Source organism: Pundamilia nyererei, unplaced genomic scaffold (assembly GCF_000239375.1).
Source record: "Pundamilia nyererei isolate P.nyererei 1_Seehausen unplaced genomic scaffold, PunNye1.0 scaffold00135, whole genome shotgun sequence".
Taxonomy (NCBI): Eukaryota; Metazoa; Chordata; class Actinopteri; order Cichliformes; family Cichlidae; genus Pundamilia; species Pundamilia nyererei.
In genome coordinates this window covers 1,197,007-1,214,544 of record NW_005187536.1, presented here as the reverse complement: position 1 = coordinate 1,214,544, position 17,538 = coordinate 1,197,007, and the positions used below count along the sequence as shown (strand labels likewise).

Below are 17,538 nucleotides of genomic sequence, written 5' to 3'. Positions count from 1 at the left end.
GTTTCAAAGCAAATCAATTCATTTTCAAAATATAAAATTCAATTTCAATTTAGTGATGATCATTTTCAAACCATAAATTCAATTTCAAATTCGACTAATTCAAATTCAGTTTTCAAAAGCATTTATTCAAGTTACAATTCAGATTCAATCTGAGCAATTCAAATTCAAATTGAACTTATTCAAATTCAGTTTCTGATGGCACAGATTTCTGCCCATACTCTGCAGGCTCAGATGATTCCCAAGTCGAGTTTCTCCAACAGTTCAACGGCATCAGTAGAACTCACTGTCATCACCCTGTTGTGTTCTTACTCTCTAATATACAGTCTTAAAGAGGCGATAAGCTAAAGTAACCTTCTGCTCGGTCCTGGTGTCTCAGGTCCATAAAGCCTCGGCTCGTTCAGCGCGTGCATGCAGATTTACCGACAGGTCTTGGTGATGACAGATAAAACATCTGCATCACACATGAGGAAGGAGGACAGGGCTGATACTTGATGGAGACATCGATCAGGTTCTTGGCACATGTGACCAAACTGTCAAAATCCAGGTTTAATTCTGATGCATCTGTTTTACAAATAAATCAAAATTCAATGTCAAAGCACACGTTTTGGGCAAAGAAAAAAAACAGTTGATTGAAAATGCAGTCAGTGCTATTAATTTCAAGCCTGGCACTGTATCTCACAGCCCGAACTGCATATCAAATAAAACACGTGTAGGCCTCCTGTCAGATAGCTCATCAACTCTGCTTCTTTTGTGGTCAGGAACTTGGCTTCTTAGCGTCTCGCTGAATCGATTACCTGTTCCACGGCGATGCCAATACAGATCTGGAGTGAATATTAATGAAGTTTCAGAAGTATTTTGAATATTTTCTGCAATCACAACACCCCATTCACACTTTAATTGATTTGCTTATTGGACATGCCACAGTTATTCACTGGCAGATGTGCTCCTCACTCAGCAGCTTCCATTATTCACATTTTGTACAAGAAAAAAAGGGAATATAAGCCAATTACAATAATATGGATGGTGAAAAAAAAACATTAAAAGGTACCATTAACTCAAGCTAGCTAATTCTCTGCATGACTACCTTTTCATTCAGACACATGCTCATTGACTGACAGGCCAAATTAAGGCAAAGGCAGAAGCTGAAATTAATTGCAATATGCTTCATTTTTCTTCCTTTTGCTACATGAGACTGAATCCACAGTAGTTCCTCTAGTACGACAGGATTAAACCCAAATTCAATTTTTTATTGGTGTTATAACTGAATGCTCTGATTCATTATTTCAAACTCCTTAAACACGTCGTACACATCCAGCCATCGAAGCTTTTCCCGTTTCTAACAGCAAAGCCAGAAATAACGAGCTCACCTTGCGGTTGCCTGCTGGGGTGGAAGATCTGCAAGTCAAAAGGCTGAGCACTCGTCTTCTGGATGACCGTCACATTTTGCCCGGTCCACTTATTGGCTCTCGCTAAAGTGTTCGTCCTCCAGTCCGTCCAGTAAACACTGCCCCCGAAGAGAGACACGGCGAAGGGGTGGGACAGGTATTCGTGGCCCCTGAGGATCTCGATGACGCCCGTACCATCGTAGAGGGCAGAGAAAATGGCGTCGGAGCTGTTCAAGAGAGGCCGACAGCGTATCAGTGCTTTAAACGACTCTTCAAACGCATCGAAGGGGACGAGTGGACACAGGGAGATCACAGTGAAACCCTCCAGTCCACTGATGGACCTACTAAATTGTTCAAGACCCACTTAAACCAAGAGGTGGCCATTGTACCAGATATTACATTTTCTCCATTATTTCATGCCTGCTGGGAGAATTTAATGCCACACATGCCTCAGAAGTCCTACAAAGAAGATGAAGACTAACCGTGCATCGGTCCAAACAATTCTCTTTTCCAAATGGTCCAGTGTTAGTCCGTTAGGCCAGGCTCCAATCTCCATGTCCTTAAACACAATGTGTCTGCCTCCTCCGCTCATTGATGCAGCCTCGATTCGGGGGAAAGTAGCATCCCAGTCGGTCCAGAAGAGGATCCTTGGAAAAGGAAAAATGTTTATACAACAGACCAAGAAAAAAACATCCATCCACAAAACTGCCTGTTAGGCTTTACAAGCCATCATTTACTGCTGTTTGTCAAAGCCAGAAGCTGAAAAATGGGGTAATTGCTCGCAATAAAATGATGCTGTAACTGCGTGTGTTAACACAGACAGTGGCAATGATGATTGTCCAAGAGTAGCACCAGCGATCCGGCGCAACCCTCAACATCTGTGACAGGCCTGGAAATGGGAGGCCATCTGTTTTATTATGACTTTTCACAGCTCAATGAGGCCTGAAAATGAACACCATTATTGATGCGGCCAGGACACTACCCCGAGTCCTACTCCAACGCAGCAAACATCAACGCTAACGCCGGTCCACAAAGTCATCCAGAACGGACGGGAAACCGGGTCCTCGAGCTTAAATCACACACCGACGACAACGACACTGTGTTAGGAAGAAATATCCTCGAGCAGATCGATGGCCTTATTCACTTGATAAGGCCTCCCTGATCAATGACCCACTACTTTGAGTGGATTTGAGTAATTAGATTAGAATTATTGCCCTGTAATGGAAATGCGCCTTTAGGCACCAAAAGCAGCCATTAATCCTACTCTGCACAACCATGAAATGTACTGTAGTCATCCTCCCGCTATAGGGGGAGTGCATGAGCAGATTACTCATTTCTTAAGAGTGTTAAATTGATTTTTGGAAAGTCTGGCTTTGCTCTAATCTTAAATGCACCGGCCAAAATATACAACTCGTGGTTAGTTCTCAGTGAAATCCGAGCAGCACACCAGCGGCAGAGGCAAACCGATTCATGCTTTGCTGATGATGGATGCTGTAGACAGACAGTGTAAAATTAACTCGACTTCGCGGTGGTTACGCACATAACCGATTTCTTACTTTTGCTCTTGGAAAAAAGTAACTCGTTTATTTTTAACATGTCTCGGGTATTTTTTTAATGTCAAGCAGTGTCGTCTTAATGGGTAGAGCTCTATTATATTTATTATTATTAAGCACTGATGCAAAGCACTGAGGGTAAATTCAGATTGTGGGTGTGTACATGTTTAGGCGTCCTTGTGAGGACAGAAAATTGTCATGTTGCGTCTTTTACTGCTAAATTTGAGCTCACAGTACACTGCCTGTGTCAACAGGAGCGAACCACACTGCACTGATCAAACAGGAGCAGCCGGTCATATTTCTGACGGGACATTTTGCTCCAGACCAGAACAGAACAAAGAGGTTTTCATACGCTGGCCTTGAACGCCATGTCATAAACGTCCTGGTGATTCAGCCTCCTAATGACTCCTTTGGCTGGTTTCCGGGTGGGATGATTGTACAGCACACATCTTTGAATGACTTTAACCTCCTGAGACCCGAGCACTTTCGTAGCATGCATCTTTAATTTCTTTTTGCTATTTGGCTTTATGGTGTTCTATCGAACTCTATAAAGTCACAACTGACTAACGATGTGCAAAACTCTTTATTTGGAGTCTGAACACAGCAGCATTTAGTACAAAAACTAAATGAGAAACAACAACTTTGCCCCTTTGAACAACATGGCTCATTGGAAAGAGCACAATTTAGTCTTGTGGTCTAGACATCCCAAAATGTGACGTCCCCACATGTGGACGCCCGGTCCTTTTTGGATCGTCTCTAAACTACACAGGTCAAAAGTATACAGACAGGCTCACATACGTACACTCACTTGGTTTAATTACTGAACTAACCGACTACAACTGACGATGTCTCTGTGGCAGAATAAAGACAGCGCTCACTGGACTCACCAATACTTCCTCAGTAAAGGTCTCAGGACGATGACATGTTCCCACATGCCGGGACAGGTTTCATCAATTCAAACAAAAGCATGTAGATATAAAGATGTGTCATGAGTTTCTGAAAGAAGACCTAAACTGTCAGGAACAAACCAACGCTCAAGCTGCCATGAACTGGAAACAGCTGCAACACCAGTGTGACCGACCACACTGGAACCAGTTTTACATCGCCATGGACTGAGGAGGTGCCCGCTCTGAAATCCACACCACGCTGCTGTCTGGACAAAGGTTTTCTGGTCAGAGGAGACAAAGACTGAGTCGTTTGGCTAAATGACGAGAACGGTGAGGATGAGAAACTCCGATATTCAGATCCAAGCCTTTGTTATGCATCGACGTCCTGACAGGAAACATTCACCTGACTTAAAGCAGACAAACGTAAGCAGCAATCCTCACCTACATGTGTGTTAAAATGATCAAAAGCATGATTGTAATTACTTTCAGACATTTACCAGTTTATCCGTCTTTTATTCATTTACTTTGTGTAACAAAGACAGCACGTGGACAATCTCATAGAAACATAACCTGCACCTACTTCACACTAACTGAAAAGGACTTCTGAGAAGATGTAAGATATTAAAAAGAAAACTATTATGCACATAATAGCATCATTGTTTCACTAGCTGAGATAAATATATGCACATATATCCAGATGTCCTGAAGTTTGACTCTTCCTGTTCCCACGTGCTGGAATATGTTTCTTATAAAGGAGATTTAAATCACTCTAATCCAAAAAGCATTATTACAACAAAAACACACGTGAGGTACCTATAAGCCTGCAGCCTTTAAGCAATGCCTCGTGCATTTCAAGCTAAACATGACGAGCTCCCACTGTTCTCTTTCTCTTCAGGCACCAACAACATACGAAGTCTCCAGATGTGTCGTATCAGCGGCTAATAATGAGCTGGACCTGTTACGCTGCTGTTGCAGACATGCTTGCTGACTGCAGGGCACAGAAAAGTCATTCACTTCAAAGCCACAGATCATTCTGCAAAGACCCTCTCTGTGCATCTCAGCAGGATAAACAACAGCACGATTTGAAAACTGGGCCCAGAGGCGAATGATTCAAATAAGGACAAAGCTTTTGTTTTTAAAAACGGTGGTTAAAGTGTTTCAGAGAAAAACATTCTTGAAGATCAAGAGAGAAGTAAAGCATATAAAGCAGGAGATACAGTAGCTCTTATTACTGGAATAAAGAGCAAAGCACTACTGACTGGATTTTATAACTGCTGCTTTAATGAACCCAACATGACAGACGTGTTCATACATCAAGGCCGATGCAGACGTGAAAAGCAGACGGAGGATGTGCGTGTTTTTCTTTTCTCATAATTTTGGTGCCTGATGGAAAAACAGCTCCGAGTCTGTAAATGAGGGAGCTGGTGCCCAACGTACCCCTGTCCCGGGTCGAGAGCGATGGCCCGCGGATGCTCCATCCCTCCGGCTATGAGCGTAGTGCGCATGTCTCCGTTAAGCTTGGCCACCTCGATCTGGTCCAGATTGCTGTCGATCCAGTACAGCTTCCCAGTGATCCAGTCCACAGCCAGACCCTCCGGAGTGGCCAGGCCGTGCTGCACGACCACCTCGATTCCCGTTACCCCTGAAACAGCATTGGCAGCAAGACCGCATGACTTCACGTTCTTTCACATTCATTCAGCCCTGAACTTCTCTAAGCGTGCCAGAAGGCAAATGTCTGGATTTAACAGAGCCCTGCTAGCTCGTTAAGTCAGCGCGATGTGTGATTGAGTGCCTGTGAGAACAGACCCTAACCCTGGGCGCTGACAGCTGCGTGCTCTGCTCGAGTGCTGCACGTTCCCCGCACCAAACTGCATGTCCTCAGTACTTCAGAGGACTTCAGACGACGCTTAGACCTGATGCTGCCAACAGTTTGCACTCATCATGTGTGGAAGGAGCTCATACAGCACTGACATAACCGACAGTCAGCAGGAAGCAGTGGTTAGTGCAGGAAAACATTCATGAAGCAAACAAAGAAACTGAATAATCTGGAGGGAAGCTGTTTATTACAAAAAAAGGCAAATGGATTAGAAATATATGAAAATCCATCAGCGATTCTCAGATGGATGGACTTTTGTGGGTGTTTCACAGAGGGTGGAACAGCCACAGAGGGTGGAACAGCCACAGAGGGTGGAACAGCCACAGAGGGTGGAACAGCCATAGAGGGTGGAACAGCCACAGAGGTGATATCACTGCTCCACAGAGGCAAATAAAGGCTGGGGAACTCAGTGAATGCACTGCCACCCACAAAAATAAAGAGCGAATGAGAAATTCTGATTCATCATTTTATGAGACTTTGTACTACAAAAGCTTTAGACCTGTGCAGTATTTTTAAGTTTGCTCAACCTGAGATAAACTGTAAGGAGCCAATATCAGCCCCGTGCAGCAGAAATGAGTCTGTGTGACAGCAGCAGAATAAAACAGAACAACACCGTCGTCGCTGCCTGAGAGGAAAAATGAGCGAAGCGTGAAGGTCTTACTGACAGTGTGAGAGCATACCTCCAGACTCTGAGAGCTTCCCCCTGTAGATCTTATCTTCCACCACGTCTGTCCAGTAAAGGAGGCTGTGGTTGAAGTGGAAGTCTAACGCGATGGTGTTCCTCAGTCCTGGCACCAGCAGGCTGTAGTCTCGTTTGTGAAGGTCTATTCGTCGTATCTCGTGCCGGATCGAGAAAATAACGAAAGCCTCAAAGGGATCTGGTGAAGGCGAGACAGTCGAAATAAGTATGTGTAAGTTATCAACGCACCATGAGAAGAATGAGACTCAACACTGCGGCCGTCTTCATCAGGATTTTCACCGTAAGGTATTAACAAAGACTCATTTCTGACTATTGTTACTAAATATGTTTAAAAAACAGACAAGAAAAAAATAATACTACCATGAAAACTAAAATAAACCACGACCCTCATGAATCACGTGAAATATAAATATTTGGTAAGACTTGCAGGTTTTTGTCTTTTTGTAAAGTCAAACCAAAATGATGACTCTGCAAACCGGATGCATACGTGCGTGCACGTACGTGCACATACGTGCACATCGCCGCTGACCCTGCTCCTTTTTCCTCTCTGCTGTAACCTGACACCTCTCCTATTCATCCAGCTGAGGCCTGTCGGTGTGTGCACACTGAGCAGGAAGCAAATTCAATCTCAAGAACAGCTTTACTATTTTTATAAAGAAGTCCTGCAACAAAGTGGAGACACTGACGCGCACATAAGCAGACAGATGGATGGATAAGGTGGTCGTTGTTGTCCTGCAGTACCCACACAGTGCCAGCTCCTGTTATTAAAACATGTCGTCCACACCGAGGAATTAAATGATCTTGTTTAGCAAATATTAGAGTCGCGAGTCTGCATGGCTGCTGCCTTTTTAGTGAAGTCACCGTCCTTCCCTGCTTTACCTAAAATCACACATCTGCTTCCCTTTTCCATTAAAGTGAATGTCAACCCTTGTGCTAACTGCTAGCAGCTAGCTTTAGATGATGCCATAGTAGCGTTGGGCTTAATGGCAGCCTGAGCTCCTGGGCTCTCAGGGCTGCATGCTGCAGCACATGCAGATACGTAGACGCTACAATCAGAGATCGAAGGCTCTTTTGTTCCCTAGAAGACATTTTAATAAGTCACACAGCACAGAGCCGCTGTTCGTGCTATTAATGACAACTGCTAAAATTTGCATAGTAATTAAAACAATTAAGCTTAATTTGCTTCAATATATTCCCTTCACTCGGCTTCCACTCAGTGCGCTGTGCAGATGACACGCTTTTCTCATTGGCTCAGCCATAATGTGGCGTGCATTTATATGCATCGGATGCAGCCAAACCGACGTGTTGCCAAACACTTTGGGAACCAACGCGCGGCATTTTCCCGTTTCTGAAAAAAGCAGATACATTTGTAAGTCGTGTCCTTTGAGGAATAAATGCTGTAGGGTCTCTGAGAAGTGTCTAAATCTAGCGACAAGTCGTAACGCTGGCAAACAGCGCTCCCAATCCCAAACTGGGCCTCGCCCACCGAGGCTCCGGACGCTATTTCTGCCTCCAGTGCAGCTCGTCTCCTGAGAGGCGCACAGCTAACGCTTGGAACGTGCCACATGGACACTTGTACACAAACTGCACTTAGTATTTCAAAACTTTTGCAAGTCTTTTCTTCACAGCACGCTTTACTCAGTCACACTTTAGGGAACACAGATGTAATTAAAACTGTGTCCTTGCCTCAATGTCACATCTCAGTGCTGCGACCGAACGAGCTACAATGCTTCTGCAGAGACGACGCGTACTCGCAGCTTTTCCCCCCATTTATTACTGCGATATGAAAAGGAAGAAAAGACGTGAGCTCCGGACTTCACAAAGCATCCAGCAGCAACGCTTCTCAGGATTCAGGTGCAATGCTTGTGTTTGCATGCAAAACGTGATTTATGATGAAGCTGTACAATTCAGATCAGCTCCCAGAGAAAATTGTGTATTTTCCTGCGTTAATGTAAGATTAGAGCTGCAACTGCCATCAATCTCGGCGCCAAAGAGAGAAGCGAGTAATCAAATCCAGGTCCATAAATCTGAACGCGACGGTCCAACAGCATGTGTGCAACTATTGTGTTGCAGCGGCTTCAAAGCAGTCTAATCAAGTGGATTAGTGAGTCACAGCAATCACATCAGGAGAAAGTTTGACTTTATTATGCGATGCCAGGCCGGTTAAACGTGTGTGTTTGGGCCTGAGGTGAGTCAGCTAGCAGAGCTGGCTCACTCAGCATCACAGGAGATGGAAACAGACAGCTCTCATGGAGCCGAGCCTCTTCACATTTGATTGGATTTGAATAGATAGATACTCTAAATCACCGTCTATTACTGTTCTTCAGACTACCTCCTCACTTTTTTACCACTCACAGACGCTAACACGAGGACCTTCCCATTACGCGCTCGTGTTTCAGCCGCTACCGTCCGCAGAATCAATCGATTATACGTTTCTCTATAATTAAAACTCACATTTTTCAATTACTCGCTTGCACAGAAGCTGCGATTACAACTCAAAATCAAACGCGGTGCAGGTGCATCACGGCCAAGGACAAATGTATTATTACTGCAGCCACAGACCGGCAGTGCTGCACGCTGGAGGCAGCCTGCAGCATCACTGAAACAAACATTAGACGGCTCGGGTCTGTTACCTGTGCTGTGACAGCTGTCGCCGTCCGAGTCGAGCATCCATCCTGGATAACAGGAACACTTCACTGTGGTCTTGTACTGCTCACACACTTGGCTGCACTTCAGGTGACGGCTGCAGTAGTCCACCACCTCACACGTCTTGTTGCTGGAGTCCAGGTGAAGCCCGGGGGGACACGAACACACAACTCCTTTGCCCGGTGCCACAGTGCACTGGTGACTGCAGCCCCCTCTGGCTACAAGGCACAAATCTGGGGTGAAGAAAGGTCCCGAAATCTTAGAAAGTACACAGAGATGAATCTGTGTCTGTCTGACAGGAATCCTAAAGGTTTAATATTTGCGCATAAGAAAAAAGACGTGGTCTTTTAAACTGTGAGCTGCTGCAGACATCATAAGTCAAGCATAAAGGTGGTGTGTAATGAGCAGGCACATAAACAGCAGGTGGTGCAGATTCATGAGGAGAAGAGTGGCGTCTATTTGCATTTAAAGCAAAGCAGGAAAAAACTCATTTTTTCCAGAAATTACATAAAAAACAAGTCTTAACTTTGTGCTCCTCATCCTGTCGTAAAGTTCTCGTTAATTAGCAGCTCGAGATGAAACATGGAGTGAAAATGAAGCTGTGAACGAGACCTGGACTTAGCAACATAAGGAGAAATGAACAAAACAGTCACAGTGGCTGAATGGTGGGTGTGAATCCTGCTGAGCTGGTGCAACTCAGACCCCTGAGGTCCCATCTGAACACAGCCTAATTTTCAATGAGGAGCCAGAAGCTCTTTTAGCTACAAAAACACTCGAGGGTCCTGTGAGGCCCCCACGAGGCTCGGCTAGTGACGCTCTCGAAAATGAGCCTCCGCGTTTACGCTGCTCACTTTTAAGAGATTAGATGGGAAGAGCTGCTCACATGAGATAATCTGTCTCATCTGAAGGCTGTTGGACAAACACTTGCAGACTTCATATTCTGTCCCTTTGGTCTCAACAGACACCAGTTACATGCTGACGGGACGCCGAAGAGCTCCAGTGGGAGATTTTTGGCATTCCCAACATCACAACATACTTGCATATCATACGTGTGATGATGTGAAACCCTGTAAATGCAGATTTGCCTTAAACAAAGGCTTGCTTGTCTTTGCATCGACTTTCTTTGGTTCTAAACTGCTGCTACGCATCAAGTTTTCATTAATCCATCCATGCAGAAAGTGCATCGTTTAAAGTTTCCGTGGATGGAAGTCATTATTTATGACACTTTCTCTTTAGTCTTCCCACTTACAATGATTCTTATGTGAAACATTCTCTCGTGGGCTTGAAAGGTGGGTGTAAATGTTCCTGAGGAAGAACAGCCGTTACAGTCAGCTTGGATCTCGCCGTTGACAAGTTTTGTCATATGTCTAATTATCCGCTGTGTAACTTGTCAGAATCTGTTGACACTGGTATGACTCAACTACTCCGGAAACTTTTCCAACCTTTTTCTGACTGAGCGTTTGATGAGCTGTCCGCATTAGCTGTCCACAACAAAAGGCTGCGTTTGGAAACCTCAGCGCCAGAAAGGAAAACGAGAAAAGCCGGAATTTTTACAAAAAGTGTGACAGCGGACGGTAAAACGCGATAAAACAGAAGAAGCGCGTGGGTGAGCTTTGCTCTGGATGTAGGCGGAGCCATGTGTAGAACATTATGTTCACTGGTTGATCCAGTGTTGTGGGATTACATCCTCAGTAATCACACACGACTCGTGTGTCCACATACTTTAGACATATGACATCATTACCACAGATGGGTCCTTCGTCGGAGCGATCCGCACAGTCCACTTTGCCGTTGCAGATCTTATCGGGCGTGAGGCAGACCGAGGAGTCGTTGGCACACGGGTACTTGGGCGGCTTGCACACAGCCGACTCACACGACTCTTCGTCCGAGCGGTCCTCACAGTCGATGTCCCCGTCGCACACCCAGCTCTTTGTGATGCACTTGCCTGCAGGAGCCGAGCAAACATTAGCACAAATCTTTCAAGCAGGTGAACGTTTGATGACCAGCTGATGAAATCTCCTTATTTCCACAGGATTCAGAAATAAAGCTCCCTGCTGAGTGATGCATTCAGGGGGAGACGGATTTCTCAATTCTTTTGTCATAACCTTAAAACAAACGCCATGTATTATTCCCAGAAGGCCACAGTCAACAAGCTGCCTCTCAGGTTTGTGTTTAAACCGATGAAAAAGTCCACATACAATCAATATTCCCTGTGCTGTGCAAAGGAGCCTGATTGGTAAATCCCTCATTGCGGGCAGGAAGATGTAGGTAGAACCACGAGGGGGTGAATAACAGAGACACTGGGATGTATCAGCATCACTCAAAGCTTGTATGTTTTTCACATTTTCGATCCCACCGGCGTGTTTGGCGCCAGATCGGTGCAAACTCACATGGGATGGTGAGGCGACTGCGTATGTTTGCTTTTAAATAAAAATGCATTCACACGACGCTGCTGATTTAACCCGTCAGGTTCTAAATGTCTCATTTAGTGGTACCGTAGTTGCAAAGATAAACACAAACGCTTCTCCGTGAGTAAAATATGCTCGACACTTGTGGTGCAGATGCTGTGTTGGGCTGTTGTTGTGCTAATGCACATGGACAAGGAGGTTAATCATTTGTGTAATTGAATTATCTCCATCCTGAAAATTTCACCTTGAACGACACAGCCTGAAAACTGCACAGTCTGCGAGCAGAGGATGGATCGAGGATGTAAAAGGAGGGAAACGGATTTTGTTCAGAGTGGGCGGCACGACGGGGAAACCTCCTCCTGAGTGGATTTATTAAGCGTGGCTATTGCTTATTATTATTTATTTGAGGGTGAAATACTTTTTTATCTTCTTTGCAAATATAACCAACCTACTAAAATATCAGGTTTCATATTTAATTCAACAAAACGTTAGCGTAGCCACAAATGAGAGATGGCTACTCTCTTGAGATGGTCCTCAGTGTGGCTGCAAATGCACTTTTAAATAATAGACGAGTGCATTTACAGTGTTTTCTGTGTGCATTTGAACATTTCTCACCAATTAGACGCTCCGTGTATAAAGAGCTTCATACTTGTAGGGTCGACCTTACAGTATAAAGCGCCTTGAGGCGACTGGTGTTGTGAATAATGCTGGTGCTGTATGAATAAAGTTGAATTGAACTGAATATTTGCTGCTATCATCCACGTGATCCTGACTGCACAGCAACACTGTAATAATTAGTGTAATGCTAAAGGTAAAGATCCCTGATAAAAGCACACACTATATCCACTCCCATATAAATGGATGCATGGAGTGTATACAGTAGGCACTGTAATCCAGATTTATTCCTGCAATATCTGGCAGTGATTCCAGGCTAGAAGTTCCTCATTAAACGGTCTCAGGCTAAAAGTTTCAAATTGAGAATAAATCCTTCCCCCATTTAAATGTCTGACTCTCCTCCCTGTGACTGAATACTTTATCAAACACTGTATTTAAAGGCATGAGATTAGATATTTCATGCAAAAAAAAAAGTGCTTCTGGATAAATTACTGTGCTTGTACTATTAGCATTACTTATTAATATGTAGTATTAATAGCAGGCACCACAGTCAAGTGAAGCATCTCACTGCATTATAGTAATGATCTAATCGGTGGTATATATCGTGCTTGCTTTTTATACTCACACATGGACAGCGTAAAGAAAGAGCACACGTGCACGAACTGGGAGCAGGAAGGGAAAGCTGGGCTGTGAACTGGTTTGCACATGTGCAGCACCAGTGGGGAAGCTAAATCTGATCCATTGAAGCATATCGACTGAGGAATCAGCTGATGTCACTGAGATTGTGCCTGAGCTTGACTTCATAGTTTGCTTAAGCTGCTATCACGCTAGATGCTGTTTTGTTGCATTGCTTCAGATTATCCTCTTCATCTCTGGCTCTCCTTCATCCGTCAGAGCTGCAAAGACCGGCTCTTTTAGAAAGGCTTTTTGAATATTTCCAGAGAGGGCACTGTGTTCTTCAGAGGAGGACAGAACAAACTGCATGAGTGAACAGAGATCTGACACGGCGCAACTAGAGAGAATAATAACTGTGTGCTTTAGCCAACCTGTCACCATGCAGCAAAAATGAAAAGGAAAAGTGTTTAGTGATAAGTGGGAAATTCCAGGACTGCAGGACTTTTTTTGTTTTTGCCCTTTTTCTTACATTTACTACAAGAAGGTAGATGCTCAGTCGGGGTGCGTGGACGGTTTAAACAGACTCTGATTGGTTGAAGAACCACACGCAGATGCTCAGATTCATTTAGAACTCATTCAAATATTGTGGACTCTCTCATATTTCACTAAGTTCACTCTTGTTTAAAGGTTTACTTACTGAACTCAAATCCATGCTAAGTTTAATTTTTATGCCTCAGGACCTGATGTTACCGCAGTCAGACCCACAGCATCACTGTCAGCTGACTAATGAAGTGTAAACATTCAAAAAAATCTGGAAAGTATCTCAAAGCTACGAAACATCAGTTTGCATTAATTGTTGAGTTACAACAACAACAGGACCCCAACACAGAGGTGGCACCTCCAGGACTGTCACCTGCACATTAACTCGCAGCTCGTTGTTAACACTGCGCTGTATTCACTACCTGTATCTTTGCAGGTGAACTTAGCCTTGGGGTCACACATCCTCTTCGTGCCCTCGCAGTCCTTCTCATCGCTCCCGTCCTCACAGTCCTTATCGCCGTCACAGCTCCAGCGCTCCGGGATGCAGGTCCCGTCGGTGACGCAGTGGAATTCCTCGGCACTGCACTCGATCACCGGCGGCAACACTAAAACAAAATTAATTTGACAATGAATGCCTTTGAGATATACAGCAAAGTGTCACGGGCAAAAACGTCGCAGTTAACCTTTATTTTAAAAGAGACGTATTGGTGGCAAATATTTATGATAGTGAGCCGGGCAGCGGCGTCTATAACAGGTCAGCACCCCGAGAAGAATGGAGTTATTTCACAAGTCTTTAAGGTTTATGTGTCCGAGATATTTCTGTCTTCTTTAATCGCTCTGCTTAGTATATCACACACACGGGTTTCATCAAACAAGCGGGTACGACGGCTGCGTGTGTGTGTGCACGTGTTTAGACATCCTTGTGAGGACAGAAAACAGGCATGCTGCTATACTTGTGGAGACCAACAGTCCTTATGGGGACAAAATGCTGTGCCCACCAGTTTGAAGACATTTAAGGACAAAAGTTTAAGTGTTCCTCTGTGGACCGAAGTCCACCCTGAGGTCCTCCTCTTCCCCCGATGAGCCTGGTCTTTTTTGTTCGTTAGTTTTTGTCCCGTTTTGCTTGTTAGGAATTTTGTGTAATTTCTTTGTCCCCTGTTGGCTGGTTAGGGTTAGGCTGAGGGTCAGGGTTACACATCCACTCTTCATGGTTAGAGTAAGGGGACAGGGAAAGCATATGTCAGTGAGAGGTCCTCACTAAGATATGAAAATCTAAACTTACGTTATTTGGAAATAGTGGTTTAAATACAAACGCAAAGATTCAAATAAATGGTGCTGATATTAGAAGAGTCAGTGAAAATAAATTTCTGGGGGTAATAACAGATGAAAAACTTAACTGAGAGCTCACGTAAGAGATATTCATTCCAAAGTGTCACGAAGCATTGCAACACTAAACAAGGCAAAGCAGGTGTTAGACAAACATCACTTCATATTCTACTGTTCACTGGTTTTGTGCAGAGGTCTGGGGCAACAACTATAAAACATTACATTCACTTTTTACTCTTCAAAAAAAGCAGTTGGAATCATCCACACTGCAGGTTACAGGAACGTACAAACTCACTATTTTTGCACTGAAATATTGAAAAATTGACGATCGAGTGAAATTCCAAACAGCACAAATTCTATTCAAAGCAAAAAATAAAGAACTGCCAGGAAATATTCAGAGTATGTTTGTTTTGAAAGAAGGAAGTTTAATTTAAGGGGTTTTTATAACTTCAAAACAACGAAGGTGCGTACTACAAGAAAAAGCTTTTGTGTTTCTGTGCATGGAGTGAAACTGTGGAACAGTCTGAATATGGAATTACAGCAACGTCCAAACACAAAACTGTTCAAAAAGAGTTATAAAAATATGATCTTCTCGAACTATAAAGAAAAGGAAAATATTTAAACTAAGTGAATGTCTCTATTTAAAAAACAAAATTCATGATGTGATATTACAGGATATAGTATATCAGAAATCAAATGATATCAGTAAGGAAGCAACTAAATATTAACTGATAATTTATGGCAATAATTTAAATAAGTGTTTATTTCCTCCCTTTCAACATGTAAATTAATCAGAACGTATTTTTTTTCTTTCTTATTTTCTTTTCTTTTCTAAATGTACTTGTAAATTGTTGACATGTTGAAATAAATTACCAAAAAAAACCGAGTGTGTGTGTGTGTGTGTGTGTGTGTGTGTGTGTGTGTGTGTGTGTGTGTAATTGTGGCGTGCACAGCCTGTGTTTTAAGAATGGTTGGGTGGGTAAGCAAAACTTGCCCAACGATACACGACCGTGCTCACCGGAGGACCCGGGGATCAAACTACCAACCTTCTGTTGGGCAGCTGATCCATAGTCAGACATAGTGTCTGACTCACTGGTTCAAGCTCACCTTATTGTATATTCCGTGTGTGATTTGGATGTGATGGCTTAATGCTTAAATGAAAAAACAGAAAACTATTTAACAGTAGAAGCACAGCGGAGACAAATTCAAGCCTCTGGGGCAGAATTAGGCACAGGGGGAGGAGACGTCTGCAGCTCCCATCAGGAAATGGTTTGATGAATAGTGCACACATTCTAGTGACAAGCAAGCGAGCTGTGAGTTTTCTAGGAGCTTACATAAGGTTTGTGTGATAATTAGATTAAACGATTCAAGTCCTGATGGTAAAATTCCCGCGCACACAGAGCAGATAAGATTTAGTCACACAGCAGTGTGAACACAGAGTTAGTGGACTCGAGCTGATTAGCTGTTGAACTTGTAATTACAACACCTACATTTAAATGCTGATTCGAATTGCAACTAAAATCATTTGCACACTCAAATAAATATAAGTCAGCGCTCGTGAAGGTGGCACAGGCAGCTCGTGTGTGATGATTGAATCTATGACGGTGTATTATAAATAAACAGGTTAACACTAGCTGTTTGAACAAATGGAAGACAGGATGTGTCGGTCATTTCAAAACCTGTTCATCAGCATTTTAACACGCTGCGCAGACATCGCTTACATGCAGGTCCACCTCTGCAGGTTAAGGTCTCGTCGCTGAGGTCACCGCAGTCGTTGTCGCCGTCACAGGCCCAGTGGTCGGGGATACAGCGACCATTGGAGCACTGGAAGTGGGTATTGGAGCAAGACTGGATGCAGCCCACTTCATCGCTGCCGTCTCCACAGTCGTCATCTGCACACATGCACAAAAGTTCAGTGACAGATTATTGTTATGAACGCTGGTGGGTGTAAGGTATATGTAATCCTGGTTATAACCATGAGGGCTGTTGCCGTTGCACAATGCACTTTTTTGATGAAAAACCAATTTCCCACTGGGGACAATAAAGTTATCACTGGCCAAGGTTAGAGCCAGTTTATGCTTTCACCTGAATCGCAGTGCCACTCCACACTGATGCATCGTCCACTGGAGCAGCTGAACTGGGTGACGGGCTCACAGGTGGGGAAAACTGCACATAAACAAACATAAGTTCAAATTAAAGAAATATTTGCTTCACAAAGCCACAAACAATCAGCTGTGCTTGTAAAATGTGATAGCAAACATCAGGTTTGTGTCCTAAACTCAACACTGACCTAGACTCTGAAAATGATATAAAATAAAACAAAAACAATACCAATAATTTTTGAAAATAATCTTACATTTACATTTTTATATGTAAAAAATAACAAACACACTGTATGGAATCAAAGACGACAGTCTGAGTGAAAGACTTGTGTCTCATAAATCTGTTGAATAATGAAAATAATCTATAAACTAAAAAGGTTTTTACAGGCAGCTGCACGTTTCAGTTAGAGGAAGAAAAACAGGAATGATTAAAATCATATTTCTCACTTTATGGATGCAAACATCGCAGGGAAACTCATTCATTAGTCCTGAGATATTTCAGTCATGGTGAAACATCTTCAATATAAATGTTACTATCATGTTAATTCTTATATGAAGGTTTGTTAAAGGTGTCCATGACCATAAAACTGAAAATATTAAAAATATTAATTACTGTTATACGTCTTTCCATACATGCACTGATAGTCTGGAGCCGACTTAAAGAATAACTTTAAATGATACTAACATTGATAAGCTGTAGTTTAAATATATCTGCTGACAGCTCACATTCGTGACTGCAGGATGTTCCCAGTGTCTCACAACGCTCAGGTTTAATCTTCCGTCTCCACCACAGATCCGTAACCGTAGGGATTTTTTAGTAATAGCTTTAACCTCAGCGACCTTCCAGAGATTCCCATTTGGGTTCATTTGGGACTCTTGGGTTAG

The 17,538-nt window shown here is 43.4% G+C and overlaps 1 protein-coding gene across 1 annotated transcript in view; it reads right to left on the bottom strand.

Moving 5' to 3' along the window:
• lrp1bb (low density lipoprotein receptor-related protein 1Bb) overlaps positions 1 to 17,538 on the bottom strand; it is a 249,953-nt gene that overhangs the window by 98,936 nt on the left and 133,479 nt on the right. The window contains exons 19-27 of the mRNA XM_013913504.1: positions 16,637 to 16,717; positions 16,273 to 16,443; positions 13,648 to 13,830; positions 10,792 to 10,992; positions 9,035 to 9,280; positions 6,382 to 6,579; positions 5,263 to 5,467; positions 1,868 to 2,032; positions 1,368 to 1,612 (exon numbers count right to left, since the gene is read on the bottom strand). Of these exons, the coding sequence (XP_013768958.1) occupies positions 1,368 to 1,612; positions 1,868 to 2,032; positions 5,263 to 5,467; positions 6,382 to 6,579; positions 9,035 to 9,280; positions 10,792 to 10,992; positions 13,648 to 13,830; positions 16,273 to 16,443; positions 16,637 to 16,717 (1,695 nt within the window). The remainder of the gene's footprint in view (positions 1 to 1,367; positions 1,613 to 1,867; positions 2,033 to 5,262; positions 5,468 to 6,381; positions 6,580 to 9,034; positions 9,281 to 10,791; positions 10,993 to 13,647; positions 13,831 to 16,272; positions 16,444 to 16,636; positions 16,718 to 17,538) is intronic.